Source organism: Bacillus rossius, chromosome 1, assembly GCF_032445375.1.
Source record: "Bacillus rossius redtenbacheri isolate Brsri chromosome 1, Brsri_v3, whole genome shotgun sequence".
Classification (NCBI taxonomy): domain Eukaryota; kingdom Metazoa; phylum Arthropoda; class Insecta; order Phasmatodea; family Bacillidae; genus Bacillus; species Bacillus rossius.
The window spans coordinates 257,912,752-257,932,154 of NC_086330.1; the positions used below are offsets into that span (position 1 = coordinate 257,912,752).

Here is a 19,403-nt window from a genome sequence, read left to right on the forward strand (position 1 = left end):
CGTAACGGGACACTTTTTCGTTCGTGCAGCCGGCGTTCATCGATTTATTAGACGTTGTCACGTCAAAAACTTTTACGGCACAGACGTACACAGTGAGCTGACAACGACGAGGCAGTTTCAAGAAGAACAGAAAACACAGACGAAAATATCCTCGGACAACACAGTGGCAAACAGTAGAACCATACGTAGATACAAAACAGATAACATGTATAACAAAACAACAACATAGAGAATCACAGGCGTACTCAGCGATTAAATTAACTATTCTGGACAACACAAACATGACACCACTGTTGAATATAGTAGACTGTAAGCTCCCTTGAGACCAAACCACAAGAATAATAACTTAAACAGAAAATCTGTTTCCAAACATGCAAATTATCAAATGGCTTTGTTTAGATTACGATAAAAGGTCTTGGAGAGCATTGTGAAGTACAATCAGGGAAAATAGACAAGACTGGCTTCTGTCCTGCATCCTTTACAGAGAATGGAAAATTAATGATTATCTAAAAGCACACAATGTATATATACCAACAAAAAATTTTAAATATAGAGTAATTAAGAAAACACACATAAATACTTATACAAAATGCCCCAGAGTCTCTAAATATAGATTGTCCAACATATGTTATTATCGTCGCAAGGTGTACCGTACCATGCCAATTTTAGGTTCAACCCGAGTCAAAGACTTAAACACGTGGCCAAATGTTTTTAACTGCCAAAATGAACAATGCTGGAGGTGTGCCAAGCGAGCAGAGTGCCTGTGGTGTGACGCCTTCATATGTCACGCAACTTGTAATAACGTAATTACCAAAAACGTTCAAAAGTCCAAAATAAGCATAGCTTTTGTTGAAATGTAAAAATGAGGATAAGTTCAGAATTGCGTTCGTTGACCAAGTCAAACGCCACATGCATTATATTAAATAAGTTTTCAATACTTTCACAGAGTAATTTTGCTCACAACACAAGGTGTGGTAATTAGTCCAGTGTAATAAGCCTGCGTCCCAGTCAAGGCAGGAGTTCATGCAGAGTGTAGACTGACACTACCGACGCCGTTTCACTGCGCAAAATCACTGCATTCGAATTCCTCGCACTATTTATATGCAGTAAAGGGATGGCTTACACTGGCCAGTCTGAGCCGGTCGAAACAGTAGAGAAAATGTTTCGTATTAAATAAGTCCACAAAGGTACCTTTACCAGCACGCCCAAATAAAATAAGTGAACTGACAGCGCAAACTTTTATGCGGACAGATGGCAAGCTAAAATTAAAGTCTGCTCAAAAATCCAAGATTGCACAATTTTTTTTGCTTAAAGTTCATTTTGTTCCGTAACACAATTACGTAAAAAGAGTACTGGCGTAAATGTTTGTAAGACGATCCGAGCCTTGAAAAATATTCTCACGTCTAATTGTTTGATTACAAAATGACTGTCTGTGTGTTACTTGAATCTCTGAGACCTTGGCAGGTGGCAGGGCGATGTCGTTCCTTCGTTGCCAGCTGAAGTCGCTGCGACCAGCTCGCAGCACGAGCCTGGGCTTGGGTCGCGGAGCATCGAGCGTCCCACTCGGCGCGTGTTGCCCGCACCAATTTCGCAGTCGTTCTGCCCACAAAGAAAGAAAGATAGAGTCGCAACTCAATGTTACAACTAACGCTCTTATTTACTTTGGAAATCAGTGAAATGTGCGGTATTTTTTGGTAACCTATCAAACTAAAGGTCGTTTATGTTTCGATATAAAATTTTGGCTAACTTGATTTTTTTTTGGGCCATTCATTGCCGGGAATATTCACCATAATGTTTTCAGATTATTTATTTTCCAATACTGAACAACCAAAACAATATATACAAGTACCTTATCTTTGTTTCTTAACTTAGCAACTGTAGGTATAGCCGCAAAATAAGAATGTTTGAAAATCATAACCTCAGTTTCAATTGCAAAAAATACACACATGCACACGTCTGCACATGTGCTCATGGCAGACATGCTTATTTCATTGCTTCCAAGATAATTCAGCGTTGTCAACATTTTTTCCAAAGTATAATATTGATCATTGATACTGAATACGCTACTCCGTTAATACACCATTCCATATAGTCTGAACTAAAAATGTTTGTAAAAATACTTTTTTTTTAATTTAAGTCTTTTTGTTTAAGAAATTTCTATGTTTACTTTATATTTAAAACTTAATTTTTGATTTTGGCATTTCTCAACCGCGCAGTTTTTTAATGGCCCAATCCCGCCTGTACAGCTGCAACCCTCGGTTCTCCCGCGCCGGGTTCGCTGGCTCGCTCGCTGTCCGCACCGCTCACCCCCTGGCGATGATGCAATCCTAAACCCCGGCCTTGGACCTGATTTTCGGCTAAACATTTGATTAAAATACTGCTCATCTTCTTAAAATTCACCAATTAGTTGATACTGTAAAGTTTTCGCACACTTTAGAGGTTATATTCAATGTCATTTCTAAAATAATAGCCTGAAATATTTTTTAACACATATTATAACACTAAGTATTAGATTTTATACCTTTTTTGCTTAAACAACTCAAATCAGTGTGTAAATACTTCCTTATAACAAACCTTACCTCATTGAGCTCATTCAACATTATTATTACTTAATGTTATATTATTATGTTATTAAAACAGGTAAAACAAATTTTCCAGTGACGAGGTTCCAACCACATCAAAAATTTGCACTTAAAAATTACAAGCGTGCAGTCTAACGCTGTGATACCGAGCCTAATATAATTTTGCAAGGAGAATATGTATTATAATCATTGTGATGCTAGTTTTTTCTTACGTATTTTGAACTTGTATTTATTTTCTACTATGACTCTTTTATTTTACCAAATATATTACAGGGTAGTTTCACTATAATAAAGTTTAATTTGACAGACCAAATCGTTTGGTATGTCCCTTATTGTTTACCAACGTGACTGCAGGTTTATTTTATTTATCTACACGTGGTTTCTCAATCTTGACGACTTTAGCACCGTGGTTAAACATTTCTGTTAATTCGACTTCCGTTACATTCACGAAATTACTACTACCAAATGCCGTATACCGAGAGCTAATATGTTTACATATTAAAAAATCATTTTCTGTCTGTTAGCAGTCACCGGTTTTGAGTCCAGCATTTGTTTTTATGTCTGTTAGAAGTTGCTGGGGCATACACTACCCGAGACACGCCACGTCCCTTTAAACCACACGCACCGTTAAGTCAGACTCTGTTTAGTGCTGTTTATGCAGTCACAATCATGTGGGATGCAGAATGCTACCTCACGGTTGTAAAGAAGGGGAAGGGAACTTGACGTTTTTCTGTCTCCGTCGATGTTAGCATTTCTCAGCTGTAAGAAGAACGAGACTTCAATTTACGGGTCATCACAAATGTCATCTTTGAACAAACTAACCAAAAATCTCAGTCCACAGCGAGTTGTGTAGAAATAAACCTCTTATGAAGAATTGTTACATCTGAATTTGCCAATGGATTCTGAGAAAATCTAGTTCATTTCCAATTTAAGTTCACAAACATGTACTCAGGGAATTAAAACTTTATCACTTATTTATTGTGCATATTTACGCATATGCATATTTATACATATTTTACATGAAAAGAAACACTAGGAGAAAACGGGACGTTTGAGTAATTGGACCTCTAAACGAGCACTTACGACTGGAACATAAAATAAAATTGTGTGACTTTACACATAATGTATGTAGCACTAATGTTTCCTCCTAAGTTATGTAATTATACACCCACCAATTATTGTTTTCGAATTTGTTGTTTGAGAAAAATTTGAAAAAAAATAAAAACGTAAAATTCAAATGTATATGAAATTTATTTGTGGCATTCGCACTTTATTTATACTCCGTTTTACGTGTATTTACACAAACACACACACACACATATATATAGAATGTGCAAATATACCACTAACACCCTTTAATTTTACTTCAGTATATACTTTTACGCGACTTATTTAGGCACATATAAGTTGAAAGTAAATGCCGAAGAACGCCGGAGAAGGGAGAGCTGACGAAGGCTCGCGGTGCTGCCACTGCACGCCCATACAGCTCGGTGCTGCAACTCGCTGTTGATGGGTCACGGCAGCCCCGTGCCAGCTCGGCATACAGGGATTCCCTAGCCGTGTTCCAGGAACAGGAGACCCGCACAGCCCACTGCCTACAGGTCGAGGGTCACTCGGTCGACAATCAACAATAACAAGCAAGCGATTGAAAGGTTTACTTTAAATTCGCGCAGTCAGTTACTCGCCCCGTGCTGACAGTTGCGAGTGTTTACCGGCGCAAGACCACAGGACCCGAGGATCGTATTTTACAGACGTTACAAGTAAGTGAGCTTCATTGTCTTATCGGATTAAATTTACTCTGAGATTGCACATAGAGTTAGCAATTATTTTGATTATGGTATATTTGAAAGTTTCCGAACTCATATGCCAGTACACGTGACGGAAGACGGTATACGTACTATATTACACACTGAACTCAACAGTTGTGTCACATTTTGACCAACTGAGTACACGTTTACCGGTACGGTTTTTCAGAAAAAGAGATAAGGACTTTCTTTATTGGGAGCAAAATGTATTTAAATTCCAACCGAAATAACTTGTATTGACCATTAAACAAACGGTCTGCTAGCAAGTATGCATTATCTCAGTTCTGCACCGATAGAAATACACTGTTGCTAATTGTATTCGTTTGTCCCTTATAGTCTCTACAGTGCACTTAGAGTAAGCACACGCTGTGTTTGTGGCATACTGCGGGCGCGCGCAGTATTGCTACGTGCGTGATACAAGTGTCCCATAAGGAACCAGGCCTGACTCAGCTGTCAGTGCCTGCTGCCTCGCCAGGGCTGCCGGATTATGAGCACTGTCTGTGAGCACACGCCTCCACCTCCACACCTCATGAGCTCATGCGCAGCCCCGTTTCCAAGTATCCAAGATCCACGCTTGTCAAGAGAAATGTTTAAACACGGGTGAAGATAATAAAAAAAAAGCACTGTAGGCCAGTTTCACCAACTCTACATAAAGTTGAAGTGTCCTTTAACCGAGAACTTTGTAATGTTTCACAATGTTTAAGTGCTTCTTAAAGTATGGATTATATCCTGTGAAGAGGGAGGGGAGAAGTGCCCCACTGTAATTAAGAAACCCTGACTGGCGGCCTGCTTGCACTTGAAAATAGTTACAAAAAATAGGGTGGATAAAATAATGTGAGAGAGTCTTTTAGTATTCGCCAGTGATGTGCAAACATATAACCTCGGTAACGAGCCAATACATGTATTCTCATGTTGCAAATAAACTTAAAATTCTAAACTCGGACACGAAATTTAAAGTAGAATTATTTTAAATACTGCCGAGTGTGATGAAAATTACTGACCAATTAAGTATTAGCTTTTAAAACAACTACCAAAATTTCGAGACCCAAACCACACACTAATTTCTGTGCCCACCGCTATAATTCGCTGCCGGAGCAGTTACGTCGACTATTGAATTATTTGATTAGCAGACCGAAGTTTTAAACTATACAATGAAATGGCTCCGATGAAAGAGAAAAAGACGTGAAAAAATCTTAAACCCTGTCTTTGGACCCGATATTCGACAAGGATTTTTTTAATACTGGCCATTTTGTTAAAATGCATTAAACAGTTAATAATATAAAGTTTCTCTTTGTCTTTGTGAACATTGGTTAACACCACTCACCACAGATGGCAGCACCGTGGTTGTTATACATTTCCGTTCCTTGATTTACGTCGCATTCACAAAATTTCTTCCACCAAATGCCGTACACCAAGAGCTAAGATTTCAAATCTATATTTTATGGAAAATTTTCTGTATAATATAATTTTATTTGCATATTGCATGCGTACAGGTAAAAATGTGGGCTGTATACAACAAACAAGCAACGTATCAGAGATGACGTGTCGGTAAACCCCACTCGCACATCTCTCGGGGCGCGACACCCCTCCCCCTCCCTCTCCAGAGAAAATCATACACATTTAAGAAATAAATATATTATTATTAATAATTACCTAAACATTTTTAGATTATTGGGCAAAATAATTTAGGGGTTTCATACAAATTTTAATATGTAGTTATATCGTTTACACCTTTAAAGCCCATAAGGGCATGTTTAAAAAAAATCATTAAAAGATTGAAGTTTAAATTTATTTTATATTGATTTTCACACATTAGCAGACACCAATCAAGATCTGACATGTTTTTAAAATATGATTACAACATTACAATTTTGGCTTTTTACCCTTTTAAAGACAAAATGATATATTCAAATAATAAGAGCAAGGCTATGAGTTAACTATTATTAATAATTTAATAAATAAATCGCAACTCTCAACTTTAAAGGTAGTTTCACTGGGTTATAAGTTCTTAAGATTATTTTTAGTTTAGTGGTAAGATTTTTTCAATTGAAGTCCATTCCAGTCCAGTATGTCTCGGGAAATACTTCAGTGAACCACGAGTTCAGTGCGGGTATAAGTGTTGCTAACCACCTTATGGTAGTTGGAGGCGCTGATGAGAGAAGCACGTGTGAGCCTAGTCGCGCATGAACTGACGCGAGACTTTGCGCTGGTACACTCGCACAGCTTTTCTCTATGAAGATAAAACGTGCTTTTTAAATAAACTTGTGACTCAAACTTAAACACTCGGTTAAGAGGGTTAATAAAATGTCAATTTCTTTTGGACGAGTTTAGTAGCTCCTCGTGTGCGAATAAACTGTTGCGTCTGTGAGAATTTTGCCACCGGCTTAACGAGTTTTAGATTCATATGGCGAGTAAACTCGGTTAGGGCTGGTTTACAAAAGATGTTGGTGTTAAGTTATGTTTCATTTATAAATAAAGTTGACTTGTATTTATTTTATTTTAAACAAAATGATGGATTTAATAAAACAATAATGAAAATTATGTACTTCAAACAAATACGGACGTACTGTAAATATGTGTCATCCCAAGAATCCAGCTATGATAGTCTGCGCTGTCTCTGTTGTGCTGTCCACAGCTGTTTGCCTGTTGTCAGTCACTTAATCTTCTAGTTTACGTGTTTTGTACGGTGTATAATGATTTAGTACTTTTCTTGGAATTAAGTTTCTTTTACAACTTTTAGTCTTCGACTACAGCTAACGCTGACTTGTTTTCTCTGTTTTGTACATATTTAAATAGTGTATCTGCCGGTCTTTTGCGACTGTGTACCACAATTCCTTGCTTGGGTGTTGGTTTGAACACACATGTTCACTAGCTGCAGGATTCAATCCTGAAGATGCCTGCTGCGTCGTAGGGTGAAACGTCGTGGCACTGTCTGCCACTTCGACGCAGCTCGACCTTGAAAGACAAGGCAGTTTATTGAACCAGTTTGTTTAGTTAAATGTTTCTTCTTTTCTGGAAAAGCGGATAAGCACGGTTGTAAGATTGCATTCCTTCATTTCGTCAAAATATGTGCTTTAAACTATTTCGAAACTATTGTTGAATTAGGGTTTTATACTTTTTAAAAGCGCAGCAAAGAAAACAATTAAGCGTCAACTATGAAATCTGGAACATCACACGCCCTCTGTTCTCTTATTTAATGTTAATGCACTATTGAAACCCTCTTCTCCCTCACAGTTTTAACCAGATATCTCGTTGTAGCAGGCGCTCGACAGCCACAGGGGAGAAGACGTCTTCAGCGAGAAGCTCACAGGTGGGCCTAACAGTCTTCACCACCAGTACAAGGTTCACACCTCTCACGACATGTCGGGCAGTCTCCACGGAAGTGCGCGTCCAGCTGCCGAGAGTGCAGGTCACGTGACTACCAGGGGTTGGCTGTTCTCAGAGCCAGTGACAGGTAGTGATGCCATATTCCGGAAAAGCATTTGAGGAAAATTTTCCGCTTATTTACCGTAAAATATTTTCGCAAAATCGGGAAGTTTTCCAACGCGTTACACTTTCACAGAAACACGTAAACAAATTTTATCAACGTTTTATTCGAAAAGAACCAAAGAATTCGTTCGTTTCGTGTTTCCTGACCACCTAATGCCTATATTAACGTTTGAGAGTTAGGTAAGATCCATACTACCCTCAACCAATTGATAGGAAGGAAAAAAAACGGTAGCTACAGCTCTAAAAAATATAAATTATTTTGTAGCACGCAAATGTTTGTGTAATTACCTAAATATATGTTGTTAATGGCAGAAAACGAAAATTTGCTGGACATTTATGTGGATATATTTTCCAGAAAATTTCCCTAGCGGGATATTTTAACAAAGATATCTCTAGTGCCCAGTTCTTGAAATTAATCAAGAAAGTCTGTCTGGATGGGAGTATCCCCCCCCCCCCCCCCCCCCCCGCGTAAAGCATGCTTGCGACGTCGCAACCAGGACCCGGTCAGGTGAGGTCGTGCACTCGGTGACGAAGAGCAGGGTCAGCTCCGGGGCAGCGCAGGGCGAGATAAGCGCGAGGTGAGACCTCCCCCGCCCCCAGTGGCCAGGAGGGGGGGCCCGTGACCCCTTGGAGCCCTGGCGGGGAGGGGGAGGCAGTGTTATCTGTCGGCCGGCGAGTCCAACGTCTGCTCGCCTCGGCAGTGTGCCCATGGACACTCGCGCGCCGCGGCTGTGAGCGCGCTCTAGAGTGGCCCGAACCGCCCCCGGGGGCAGCAGCCCGCCGCCTCCGCCCCAGGTAGGTGCCGGTCACTGCTTCCGGCACTCGCTTAGCCGCCTTCTCGGCAACTTCTCGCCTTGCAACTATGTAACCGCCTTAAATGCTGCACATCCCAATATTTGTCAGAATTATAGTTAATGTGCCTGATTGTTTTCTAGAAAAGTCCAATTTCTTGGTAGTATTTCTTACGCAATTTATTATTATGCTAACTTAAAACATATAAAATATTATTGCAAATAATATTTCAGTTATAACAGACACGTTAAAACAATGTTAAACAGCATTCCTTAAAAATATTCCTTAAAATTATTTCATGTTAAAATGAAATTTATTTGAATACTTTTTAAATTTATATTGCAGGAAATGTAAAAATATTATTAACTCACGTGGTAAAGGCCTCTGCTTTCTCTTGCTCAATCCGAAGGGAAAAGAACTGTATCCGAGTTGTTCGTACGTACGTAAGGACGTGAATGTAGCGCGGGATGCCAGTGCTTCAGCCTTAAGCCTAGCGCTAAGTGGGGAAGCCCTGCTCAAAAACTCGTGACCTCAGACGTGAATCACTTCCTGTACTAGTAAGTCAGAAGTAAAAAAAGTTTTTATCGAAAAACTAATCAAATTTTTTTATTGAAGTGTTATTTAAGCAATAGTTTAACTCCTTGCTTGGCTATTATTTAAAAGTTTACTAAATAAACCACAGTGACACAGAGGATAGTTGTGTAAGTGATTCTTCGAGGACACTCAGGTGTTTACTTCCAGTGCGCAAGTCTCACTTGGCGCAGGGCGACGCAACACCTTCGTGTTGGATGCTCCTCCGTGAAGTACGCCCGTTCCTCGCGCCCCCGTGCCCCTCCTACTCAGGCTTCATGTCCAACCAGGTGGCCACTTCACCGGCACTACTGGACACCCAAACGAACGCTGGGGTAGGGGTCTTCATGTTAAATACTGTTAAGTGTGATTCAGAAACATCACCGTGCGCTTTAAAGATCCCTACTAGTCCCTACTAATATTATAAATGCGCACGTGTGTTTGTCTGTTTGCCCTTCTTTCACGCAGCGGGTCGACGTGTTTTTTTTGCTTGTAGATAGTTTATGGGCTGTAGAGTGACAGAGACTTCATATAATTATGTGAAAATGAAATCACATCCCTAAGGGAGTGAAAAAAGTTAAATTCAGTTTTATCATATAAAATCAGAGGAGGTAGTAAATATACACACGAATAGTAAGTTTGTGCCATTTTCAATGTCCGCCACACGGTTATATAGTTAGGTCTGGCAACTTCCTAGCTTCTCTTTGGCAAAACCCATCCGCTTAGTGAAGCTCGTGGCTGTTAGCGAAATAAAGGCGCTAATAACAGTTTAGTTTAGAACTTCGTCAAAAGATTGCTTTGCCTTGAATTTGTAACGCGCTATCTTTTGGTGCGTCCGTCACGTCTTGCCTAGAGGTTACTTGCCTTCCCACAAAATGAAGCTGAAGATTGGCGTCCCAGTTTGGCTAATACGTAGCCTTGATGCACTGAGATGTGCAATCAATAGGTCTTTAAGATCACAATTTCCCGTTTTACAAGTGTATGTCCTACAGACTTTAAACTCAGTAGTGATGTTCTTTATATTATGTGTTTAGCCCGGAAAAAGTCGGGTACTTCAGATAGAATATTAATAGGTATCAAAAGTTATTGTAGGAATGTGTTCCTGAGTATTTTTATAGTGTTTAAATGTTTAAATCTTTGAAACACAATCTAAATAATGTGTTATCCGTCATGTTGTAAATGGTGCATCAACACCAGGAGCAATGCACGCGACGGACGTTCAACTAGCTATGTGAAGAAACTAAGCTACTCTACAGTAATAACACAACACACGTAAAACATATGTGGCGACAAAGTCGCATAAACAGTTAAAGTTCTTCTATCATCGGTTCTTTGGGATTTACAAAATATAAAATTAAACTAGCATGCAAATGGAAAACCCAAACGGAGGTAATGCGAATGATGTGCAGCGGCTGCCACGGACTAGTTTTAGATTTGCGTGCATTTAAGTAATAACGAGTGTGCGTGGTTATGTTTAGTTCGAACCAAAGATTATGAAATGCTCACAAATGGAGCTTTAGCCGGCAGACGTGAAGCAGTTTTTTCCTCCCCATTTTTTATGATTTTCACACACCTATATGGTGGATGTTAGTTTACATTTGTATAAGCTGTTATAGCCTGCTTTTATTAACGACTGTAGTTGGCTATTCGGAAGAAAATTATCTCAAAATATCACTGGTTGATATATTTATATATTAAAACTCCAAAACGAATCTACATAATACAAATGTAATGATACGAGTTGACATTTTTCTACAATTTAACCTACAATACAAGTAAAGCTGGTCCATTTGTAAACAAATGGCCACCATATTGGTATGTGTAGTACACTGAAATCCCCCTCCCCTTTTGGCTTCACCCTCTCGACTAGAATCGGACTTTATGCTCCATCTAATCTCTGGTTCTAACCTCCAGTAGCGCAGTCCCTGGCGAGGCTTGTTTCGACACGTGGTTGTGGACAGCGACTCCGACCAGCCGGGGTTTGTTTGTGCGAGTGAATGACGGAACGACACGGTGGCTCATTTTTGCGATATCGCATCTATAGAAATGAACACGCTATGAACTGACGTGCGCTGCTTTGGTCGTTAGTAACACAAACGTGGCAAATGTAGTTGCAACCCTACGATGTTTCCTATAGAATGCATCTGTCATGTATTTAACTTAGTCTTGGCCTGAAAGGTTGATGCTCCATATTCGACGTTTCCATTAATGACAAATGTGACCTCTTACAACTTTGTTACCTGTATGTATCCGCAAACAAACTGCTAATTTGTTGTTAGCAAATGATCTCGTATACATAGACGACAGTTTAATAACTAACACAGTCTTCAACTTCACTGCTGAAACCTTCAAACGATGCTATACTCTGTTTTAAAATTCCACAATGTTTTTGCCAAAATGTACATATTAATCACGGGAATCAGTCCATAATGTCGAAAGAAATATTTCAATTCCATATTTATAGTACTTAATATTTCTGTGTAATTTGTGTATTTATGAGTGGAAGTAGTACATTATTGAAGCTACAGGAATCTTACAAAAACATACAGGAAACAAGATCTATGCTGCTCATTCTTATTGCAGCTGAGCAATCACGCCTGTACCAGCCGTTACGTCAAGTACAGTCACGTAGCACAGGGTGAGTTACTGCGGGAATATATGATGGTTTTCATATGTTTTGAACAAGGCCGGAAGTTAATTATCAATATATTTCACGTGTTGAGACACACTGCTTCAGCCTTCTTGAGAAGAAAATATATTATGTAGCGTAACATGAAGTGATGGAGGCCTTGGTCAGAAGACTGATGACTTGAGTGTCACGGAACGTCACAAGCGAAGACGCGAAGAAGTCGCCAGCAGAGGCAGAGGCGGCGCTATGTCGCTCATGGCTCATGTCGCACGAGCCCCAACGCAGGTCACGTGACTGCACGCCAGCTTGCAGTGAGGCTGTAGAGACGACTGGGCTCTTGCCGTGCGTGCCGAAATTCGTTTTTAAGGGGAATTTTCCTAGGAGCAGGTTATTTCCACTGCACCGAACGTATTGAGCTCGGCAAACTAAATGCGGTGCTCTTGTTGGAGGTTTCCTAGCAAGAATGTTTTAGGTTGTCAGTCATGAAGTGATCTACTTACTATTAGCCGAAAGAAACTTGATCAAAAGGCACTAGACTGAAAGGTACTAGATTGAAAGTCGTTTCTCCGAAATGTCTGTGAAATGATTGGGTGTAGTTCTGCTGCCAGCCAGGGGCACTCCCCCCGCGACAAGCGAGACGAGACACTTGCCGTATTTCGCCTCGCAAACAATTCCACACGACATTACGAAACAAGTTTTAGGAAGATAAAAAGGGAGCATACGAAATTTTTCGAAAATCACGTTATCATTTTTAGTTCATTTGTTCGTTAAAGAAAAGGTTTTATTAAAAGTTTGTTGCATTGTCTCGTCCGCCAGCAACCAGCATGTATATTCTCCAGCGCTGCGCTACTGCCACGGTTTACTGCAGTAGTCCTTTCTTACTTTACCTGAATCTACCTTCGACGTTTCTGTTACAGACCTACAGTTTCAAATGCGTGGTCATTTGCTGTTCTCGCTATAAGAAAACCCTGCTTACTATTCGATGAGTTTATGCCTTGTTGAATAGCTCAGGCATTCCTTACAGAACTACAGTTTTATTGTTCAGAGGTTTGTATTAGGTCTAAAGGGCGTAAACAGATACAAATGGAAGGGGGTGAAGAATTTCTCAGAGTTAAAAATCTTTCATATTTTTGTGAGGAGGGAGGGGCAACGGTGCCATAAGATAACAAACAATAACATAAGGAAGAACATAATTTATTAAAACAATATTATTGACCATTTGTTTGTGAAGATTAGTTACAACTTTTTAACTATAGCTCCTTGCTGCTTGTTTTACTAACTGGAAGGGAGGTCTCTCCTCCTCCCCTCCGAGACCCGCCCATGTTCAGTCTGTATATGGTCTACTGTAGTCACCTACGGAATATTCGTGCTTGAAATATCAGGGCCACGATGACGCTGGCCTGAGAAATTTGTAGTGATTATTTGATCCTAAAATGATGCAATATGTTGAAGCGAATCAAGAGATGAAAGTTTAATATATTTTGTAACTGCAGTAAATTACACGAATTAAATTATTTAAGTAGGAGTAAGTTAATAGACAAATGAAATAAAAAAACTTGGTTGAAAGATAATTATTTACGCTCTTTTATTAAAATATATATTGGGTGTTTGTTCCAGGTCCATCCAGGATGTACGTGACAGCCGTGATCGTAATAGCTCTTTCAGCTACAATGTTCATGATCAGGTGAGTTGACATGTAAATCACTTACTGTAACATACATACAAAATAATAACATATAAACAGTAAGGTACGAAACGCGGTTTTCTATTTCGGTAAAGCTTCTCTCCAAATATAGTCATATAATCGAAAGCGCATAAAAGTTTTTCCTTTCATCTTCGTACGCGATCCCTGGTACTAATGTTCAATGACATTAACTTCTCTCTCAGTAAAAACCACTTGTTTAGTAAATGTTACCATCAACAGATTGCCATAGAGGAATGTTAACAATTCACGCGCAAGATGCGGTCTGCTCAATGTCTAGGTGCGAAACACGCAGTGGGGTATCCATTATGAATTTTTTTTGCAAATAAAGATTTAGGCCAGTTAATAATACAAATGGTCACATTAATTACAAAGCTACATATATAAAAATGAAAATAAACATGAAAAATTTAGATGGTTTTGTAATTGCTTTTCCTTAAATGGAGTTGAGGTGACCATGTATCAACCCCATATTTTGTCATGTGCAAAAATATCCCCAAATTTACTTAAACTTACTTAATTATTTGATTAGCCTTAAATTTATTATTTCTGATATCAACATTAAAACCTTATGGTAATATTAGGTGGATTTTTTCTAATTACATTTAACACAGAGATAGTGAGTGGAGGTGAATTTATACTTTTACTTCGCTTATTATGTAGTAGAATTTTAAATATTCTCTCAAAGTAAAATATGAAAAAACTAGCTGCAGTACCCGGCGTTGCCCAGGCTGAAAACAGGGTGAAGGGGACTTTTTTCGAAATCAGATGTAGTTAGTAATTGTATTCTTAATTTGAATGTCAAGTGTGCTAAATAATTTATATCACTTTTAGATCTCGACAGACGTTGTTCTGCCAGTGTATAGTTATTTATTTACCTGTATATATCGAAAAATTGGTGGTCTGTATGTAATATATACTTTATAAAGCACTATAGAAAAAAGATGAAAAATAAGAGATTACTAATATTGAAATGATTCCATTATCTAGCTAATGCTCAGCATGCATTGCAATGCCTCATTCAGTTTCGTTTTGTAATATGTTTAAAGTAGTTACACATATACAAATCATACATCCATATCTCTAAATGTATATTTATCTCTATTTATCTCACTATCTCTATTTATCTCTTTATATCTACATATATACATATATACCTCCCACTATCTCCATCTCTTCTATATATAAACTGGCTCCGGCCCTCCTCATAGGAGGGAGGGAGGTGACAGTAGCCAGGCTTCAATCTCCTGTGCAGGGCGGGAAAACAACATCCGCTCCGAACGCCAATCTCCTGCACAAACACTTTTCTGGGCCACTGGGATGATAATGTTACACTCTGGGCAACAGCTAAGGCCAGCTCATATCAATGACGCACACCTTAATTAGAATAATTTTATTTATGCATCATGAAATTGGCTCAAGTCTTTGTCTTTAGTTAGGGGTATGTCAGTGTTTAATTAAACCAAAATAATTAACTGAAACTGAAAGAATTAACGAACACTGTGTGCGATATTATGCGGCAAGTCTCTTGCTTCACTTGCTCGTACTGTACAAGATTAGAATCCACTTGCCCCGGAGCCTAATGGGAATAATTTTTAGGACATCGGACCTTCGAAGATTTTTCTTTACGAAATAGGTCTTTAGTTCCTGACTCCTGGCACTGGTCGTTGATATACACACATCACGCATGTTTCTCTCTAGCTATGCCCAGAGCTTGTTGTGTTTCTTGCTGTATGTTAGCCCAGCACTTGGCCCATGGTTGTAAGTGTTAATAGTGGGGACACTTGTTGGACTGTAGCTGAGACATGTTTTGGCATGCCTGTTGAGTGCAGAACCGTGCATCCTGACAAAAAAGGCGAGGGCAAGAGATGTGATTGGTGATGAAGGAGGACCTGCGTGGGGAATGCTAATGATGCTGTTCTGATCCAAAATTCTCTTCTCTGGTCACAACCTTTGTTTTAAGTCTTCGATGTATTTTTTCTTGTGTTGCCAGCATTCTGATGGTTCAGGTGTATTTTAACAGCTATAAGTGCTGAGTCTGCTAGTATATACTTGTATTATTTCACAAGGTCCTTTTTCGATATTTCAGTGCCATTGTTTCCTTCTTCCAAAAGTTTAGCATTCTTTGATGCTTCCCATCCAATAGGTGACAAAGAGTCAGGTACTCGCATAACTAGTCCGAGACTAAAAATGTTTTGTGATAGTATGCTGATAGTAAATTAAACTATTTGATATTTTTACTATAATAAATAAGACTTAGTTCTTCTGAACAAGTCTTACAGTCAGGGTTCGAAAGTTTATATTCATGACTTTTCTTTGCTTCACAGTAAGGGAATATGTGTGACTGAAGTTTAAGGTCGATTACTGTGACTTTCTAGAGAACTGTAAGCTGTTTTTACGATTAGTTTGTAACTTATCTGCTTATTGAATTGTTTTAAAATATGCTACCTTGGTATTGCTGCAGTACTGGACAGTTCTTATGTAGATGCCTTCCTGGACAATAATTAATATCATGGGGGTTTCTTGATTTAGTTTTGTGGCTTCTGAAGTCATGCCAGATCTCTTTCAGTTTAACATGACAGTGGTTACCTTGTCCTTAAGTACTTATAAGTCCACTAGTGTTGGAAAACACAATAATGAGCGCACTCCTTGGTGAATCACTTAAGTAACGAGAGCTACTCGTTCAGCTGTGCTTGTTTTCGTAGCCATTCATCAATCTAAGTACGGTATTCTATTGGATATGAGTTACACTGGCTCACTCGGTATTTGCTTCTTCACACTAAGGTCCTTCATGAACATAAAATCAGATATGGAAGGGAATTTGGCTGTTAGGCGCTGAGACAACTCCTCCCAGGTGTGGAGAATATTGCTATGCTGCATCAGTTTGCAGCACACCTCTAGGTTAGTGGCAATATAGATGAACCCTACTGATGAATGCACATTCGCAGTAGCTAGTTAATCAGCATAGCCTTTGAGAAATTCTCGGAGATCCTTGTGAGCGAGCTCTGAAAACTCAGACAAGTCATGGTCTCCTGTTAAGGTTATAATTCTGAGTTAGTCTTAGCTTCTTTTGCCTCATTAAAAAAGGATGATGTGACATCCATCTATGGGTCGTGCATGTCCCATGACTCATATTTCTACTAGAAGCAGGGTTGTGACTATAATACCAGCAGAAGTTACAGCAGACTGTGTGTATGTTGGCTGGGCAAGAAGGTCGTTTGCACATTCTCAGCAACTCCCTGCTGGTTAAACAGTGGAACTCAAACCTCTCTTGATCACGATTTCTTAGGTTCAGCTGAGGCAAAGGTAGTTATGGGGCTTCTCACTGTGCACAGTAAACATACCACTTTTCTCGGCATTGCAGCTGGACACAGCAAACAAATGGTTGCACATCATAGGGTTGGATGCCACAGGATGTTCTCGAATCCCAGAAGTTATGGTCGTCTGCATTAGACAAAGTGTCTGGCCTGAAGAAGTTGATAGGAAAGATAAATATAGGGCCAAGGACAGAAGGTTTCTGTACAAGCCATACTGTACCAAGGAAAGGTAAGTATGAAAGTGTGTAAGTATGTCTGTGCTTGCAGGGCTGAGGGCGCGAGTTTCCTCCTTTGCGAGCCATGCAATACCATAAAAGATTGCCAGAGAAAGCCCGAGGATGAATGTAAATTTGGCCAAAGTCAAAATACGTGCGGCAGATGGGAGTGCGCCAAGGTAAGCCATGAACCTTGACCAACAGCCTCGAGTCCCGACCACTATATCACAAGTCCTACCCACTACACCGCGAATTCTGTTTACTACAGCACGATTCCTCTTCATTTTACTGCAATTCCTGCCCCCTAACTCACAAATCCTGCCCACTACTCCACGAAACCTTTCCACTTTACTGCAATTTCTGCCTACTACACTGGAGTCATGCCCACTACACCACGAGTCTTGCCCATTTCACTATGAGTACTTTCGACTTCACTGCGAGTCCTGCGCACTACACCATAATATTAGCCCACTACACCACAAGACCTGCCCACAACACCACGAGTCCTCCTCACTAGAGTATGAATCCTCCCCATTTTACTGCAATTCCTGCCCACTACACTACGAGTCCACCACTACAATGTGAGTCCTACCTACTACACCATAAAAAGCTGCCCCTTACACAACACGTGCTGCCTACCACACCATGAATTCTCATTACATCACGAGTCCTACCTATTTTACTGCTATTCCTGCTCACTATACTACGAGATCTGCCCACCCCACCACGATTCCTGCACACTAAAACACGAGTTTTACCTAGTAGAACTTTAAACCTGCCCACTACACCACAAGTCTGCCCACTACATCACGAATCCTGCCCATTACACCGCGAGTCCTGCACACTATATCACAGTCCCGCCCGCAATACTACAAGTACTACCCACTACACCATGAGTCCTGCTCACTACAGTAATTTTTATTGCAATTTCTGTACTCTATATTACAGTTCCGGCCAACTACACCACGAGTCCTACCAACTAGATTATTAAACCTGCCTACAACACCACAAGTCTGCTCACTTCACCACGAGTCCATCCCACTATATTGTGAGTCGTTTCCACTACACCTTCAAATTTGTCTATTCCACTACAATTTCTGCCCACGTCACAACGAGTCCTTCCCACCCCACCGCGAATCCTACTCACTACACCACGAGTCCTACCCACTACACCATGAGTTTTGCCCTCTAAACCACGAGTATTTAGCGCTACACTACGAGTCCTGCCCATTTCATCACTAGTACTCTTGACTTTACTGCGAGTCCTAGGTAATGCATCGCGAGTCCTGCTCACTACACCACAAGTCTTGCCCACTACACCAAGTGTCCTGCTACACCAAGAGTCTACTAAATAAAAAAAAGCATAAACTTAGGTATGTATGTTCGAAATTATACTTATTTTTTATTTAATATACTAAACTATTTTGAATTTAAGTTACAAATATTATCAAATTTTAGTTTCATAACTTTTGCAGGTAAAATGTTTTGCATCACATGAGATGTAGAGTTTATTATATGTATATATTCATAGCTCAAGTACCCGGTGTAACCCTGGCTTCAATTTTTATAATATGGAATTGTTTTACTTAGATTCAGAAATTAAAAAATGTTTACAAGGGGATGGGATTATTTTTATTTAAATATAAATAGGATTTCTTTGCTAATGTGCAAATTTCATTAAGAAGTAATAATTTCTGCTTTAAATGGTTAGAAAAAAGGATGGAAAAAATAAATCTTATATGCCAACCCAGTGTAAAGTTACCAAACCCACTGATTTATTTGTGAAGATGGTGGTCTAATTAAACACCTATACTAGTCCACCAAAATTTCCTTTAATATATTCTTTTGCAGGATAAATAATTATTCAAAATATTTACTGAAATATATAAAAAACAGCATAAGCACCATTTTCAAATAGCTCAGTGTTTACATGTTCACTTGATTACTTGGCCAGCAGCTATGAGGGTAGTTCCCCTTCTGGTCCCTGATTGGATAGCGCAAGATAAGCAGAATGTGGAATGGGAGACTGTAAAGGCTCCCACACACAATCAGTTCAGCTCCCAGTTCGGACTGCTCAGTCCGAACTGGCAGTTTGGACTGAATTGAGACCCTGTGCACACACGATCGGTCCAGGTACTCAGTTTGGAATGAAAAGTCTGAACATTCAGTTTGGACTAAACTGAAGACTTCCCCACACACGATCAGTCTTCTGGTTGCTGTTGCTGTTGGATGCATCGTTTCATCATAGAATATGTAAGAAACTTTAGATGCTGCAATTGCAGCTGCAATTTTAGTTAGAAAA

The 19,403-nt window shown here is 39.6% G+C and overlaps 2 protein-coding genes across 4 annotated transcripts in view; one reads left to right on the forward strand and one right to left on the reverse strand.

The window, feature by feature from the left end:
• LOC134527506 (uncharacterized) overlaps window positions 1–19,403 on the reverse strand; it is a 153,325-nt gene that overhangs the window by 98,999 nt on the left and 34,923 nt on the right. The window contains exon 2 of one of the 2 annotated variants that reach the window (XM_063360230.1): window positions 1,457–1,599. The exons of the other annotated variant lie outside the window; for it this stretch is intronic. Within the exon in view, the coding sequence (XP_063216300.1) occupies window positions 1,457–1,551 (95 nt within the window). The 5' untranslated portion in view covers window positions 1,552–1,599. The remainder of the gene's footprint in view (window positions 1–1,456; window positions 1,600–19,403) is intronic. 2 annotated transcript variants of the gene reach the window in all.
• The window catches only part of LOC134527508 (neuroparsin-A-like), a 68,314-nt gene that overhangs the window by 48,197 nt on the left and 714 nt on the right, over window positions 1–19,403 (forward strand). The window contains exons 1-3 of one of the 2 annotated variants that reach the window (XM_063360238.1): window positions 8,576–8,671; window positions 13,485–13,551; window positions 17,154–17,280. In XM_063360238.1, coding sequence (XP_063216308.1) covers window positions 13,496–13,551; window positions 17,154–17,280 — 183 coding nt within the window. In that variant the 5' untranslated portion in view covers window positions 8,576–8,671; window positions 13,485–13,495. Of the gene's footprint in view, window positions 1–8,575; window positions 8,672–13,484; window positions 13,552–17,153; window positions 17,281–19,403 lie in introns of those variants that run through there. The other variant, XM_063360236.1, reaches the window with a different exon arrangement.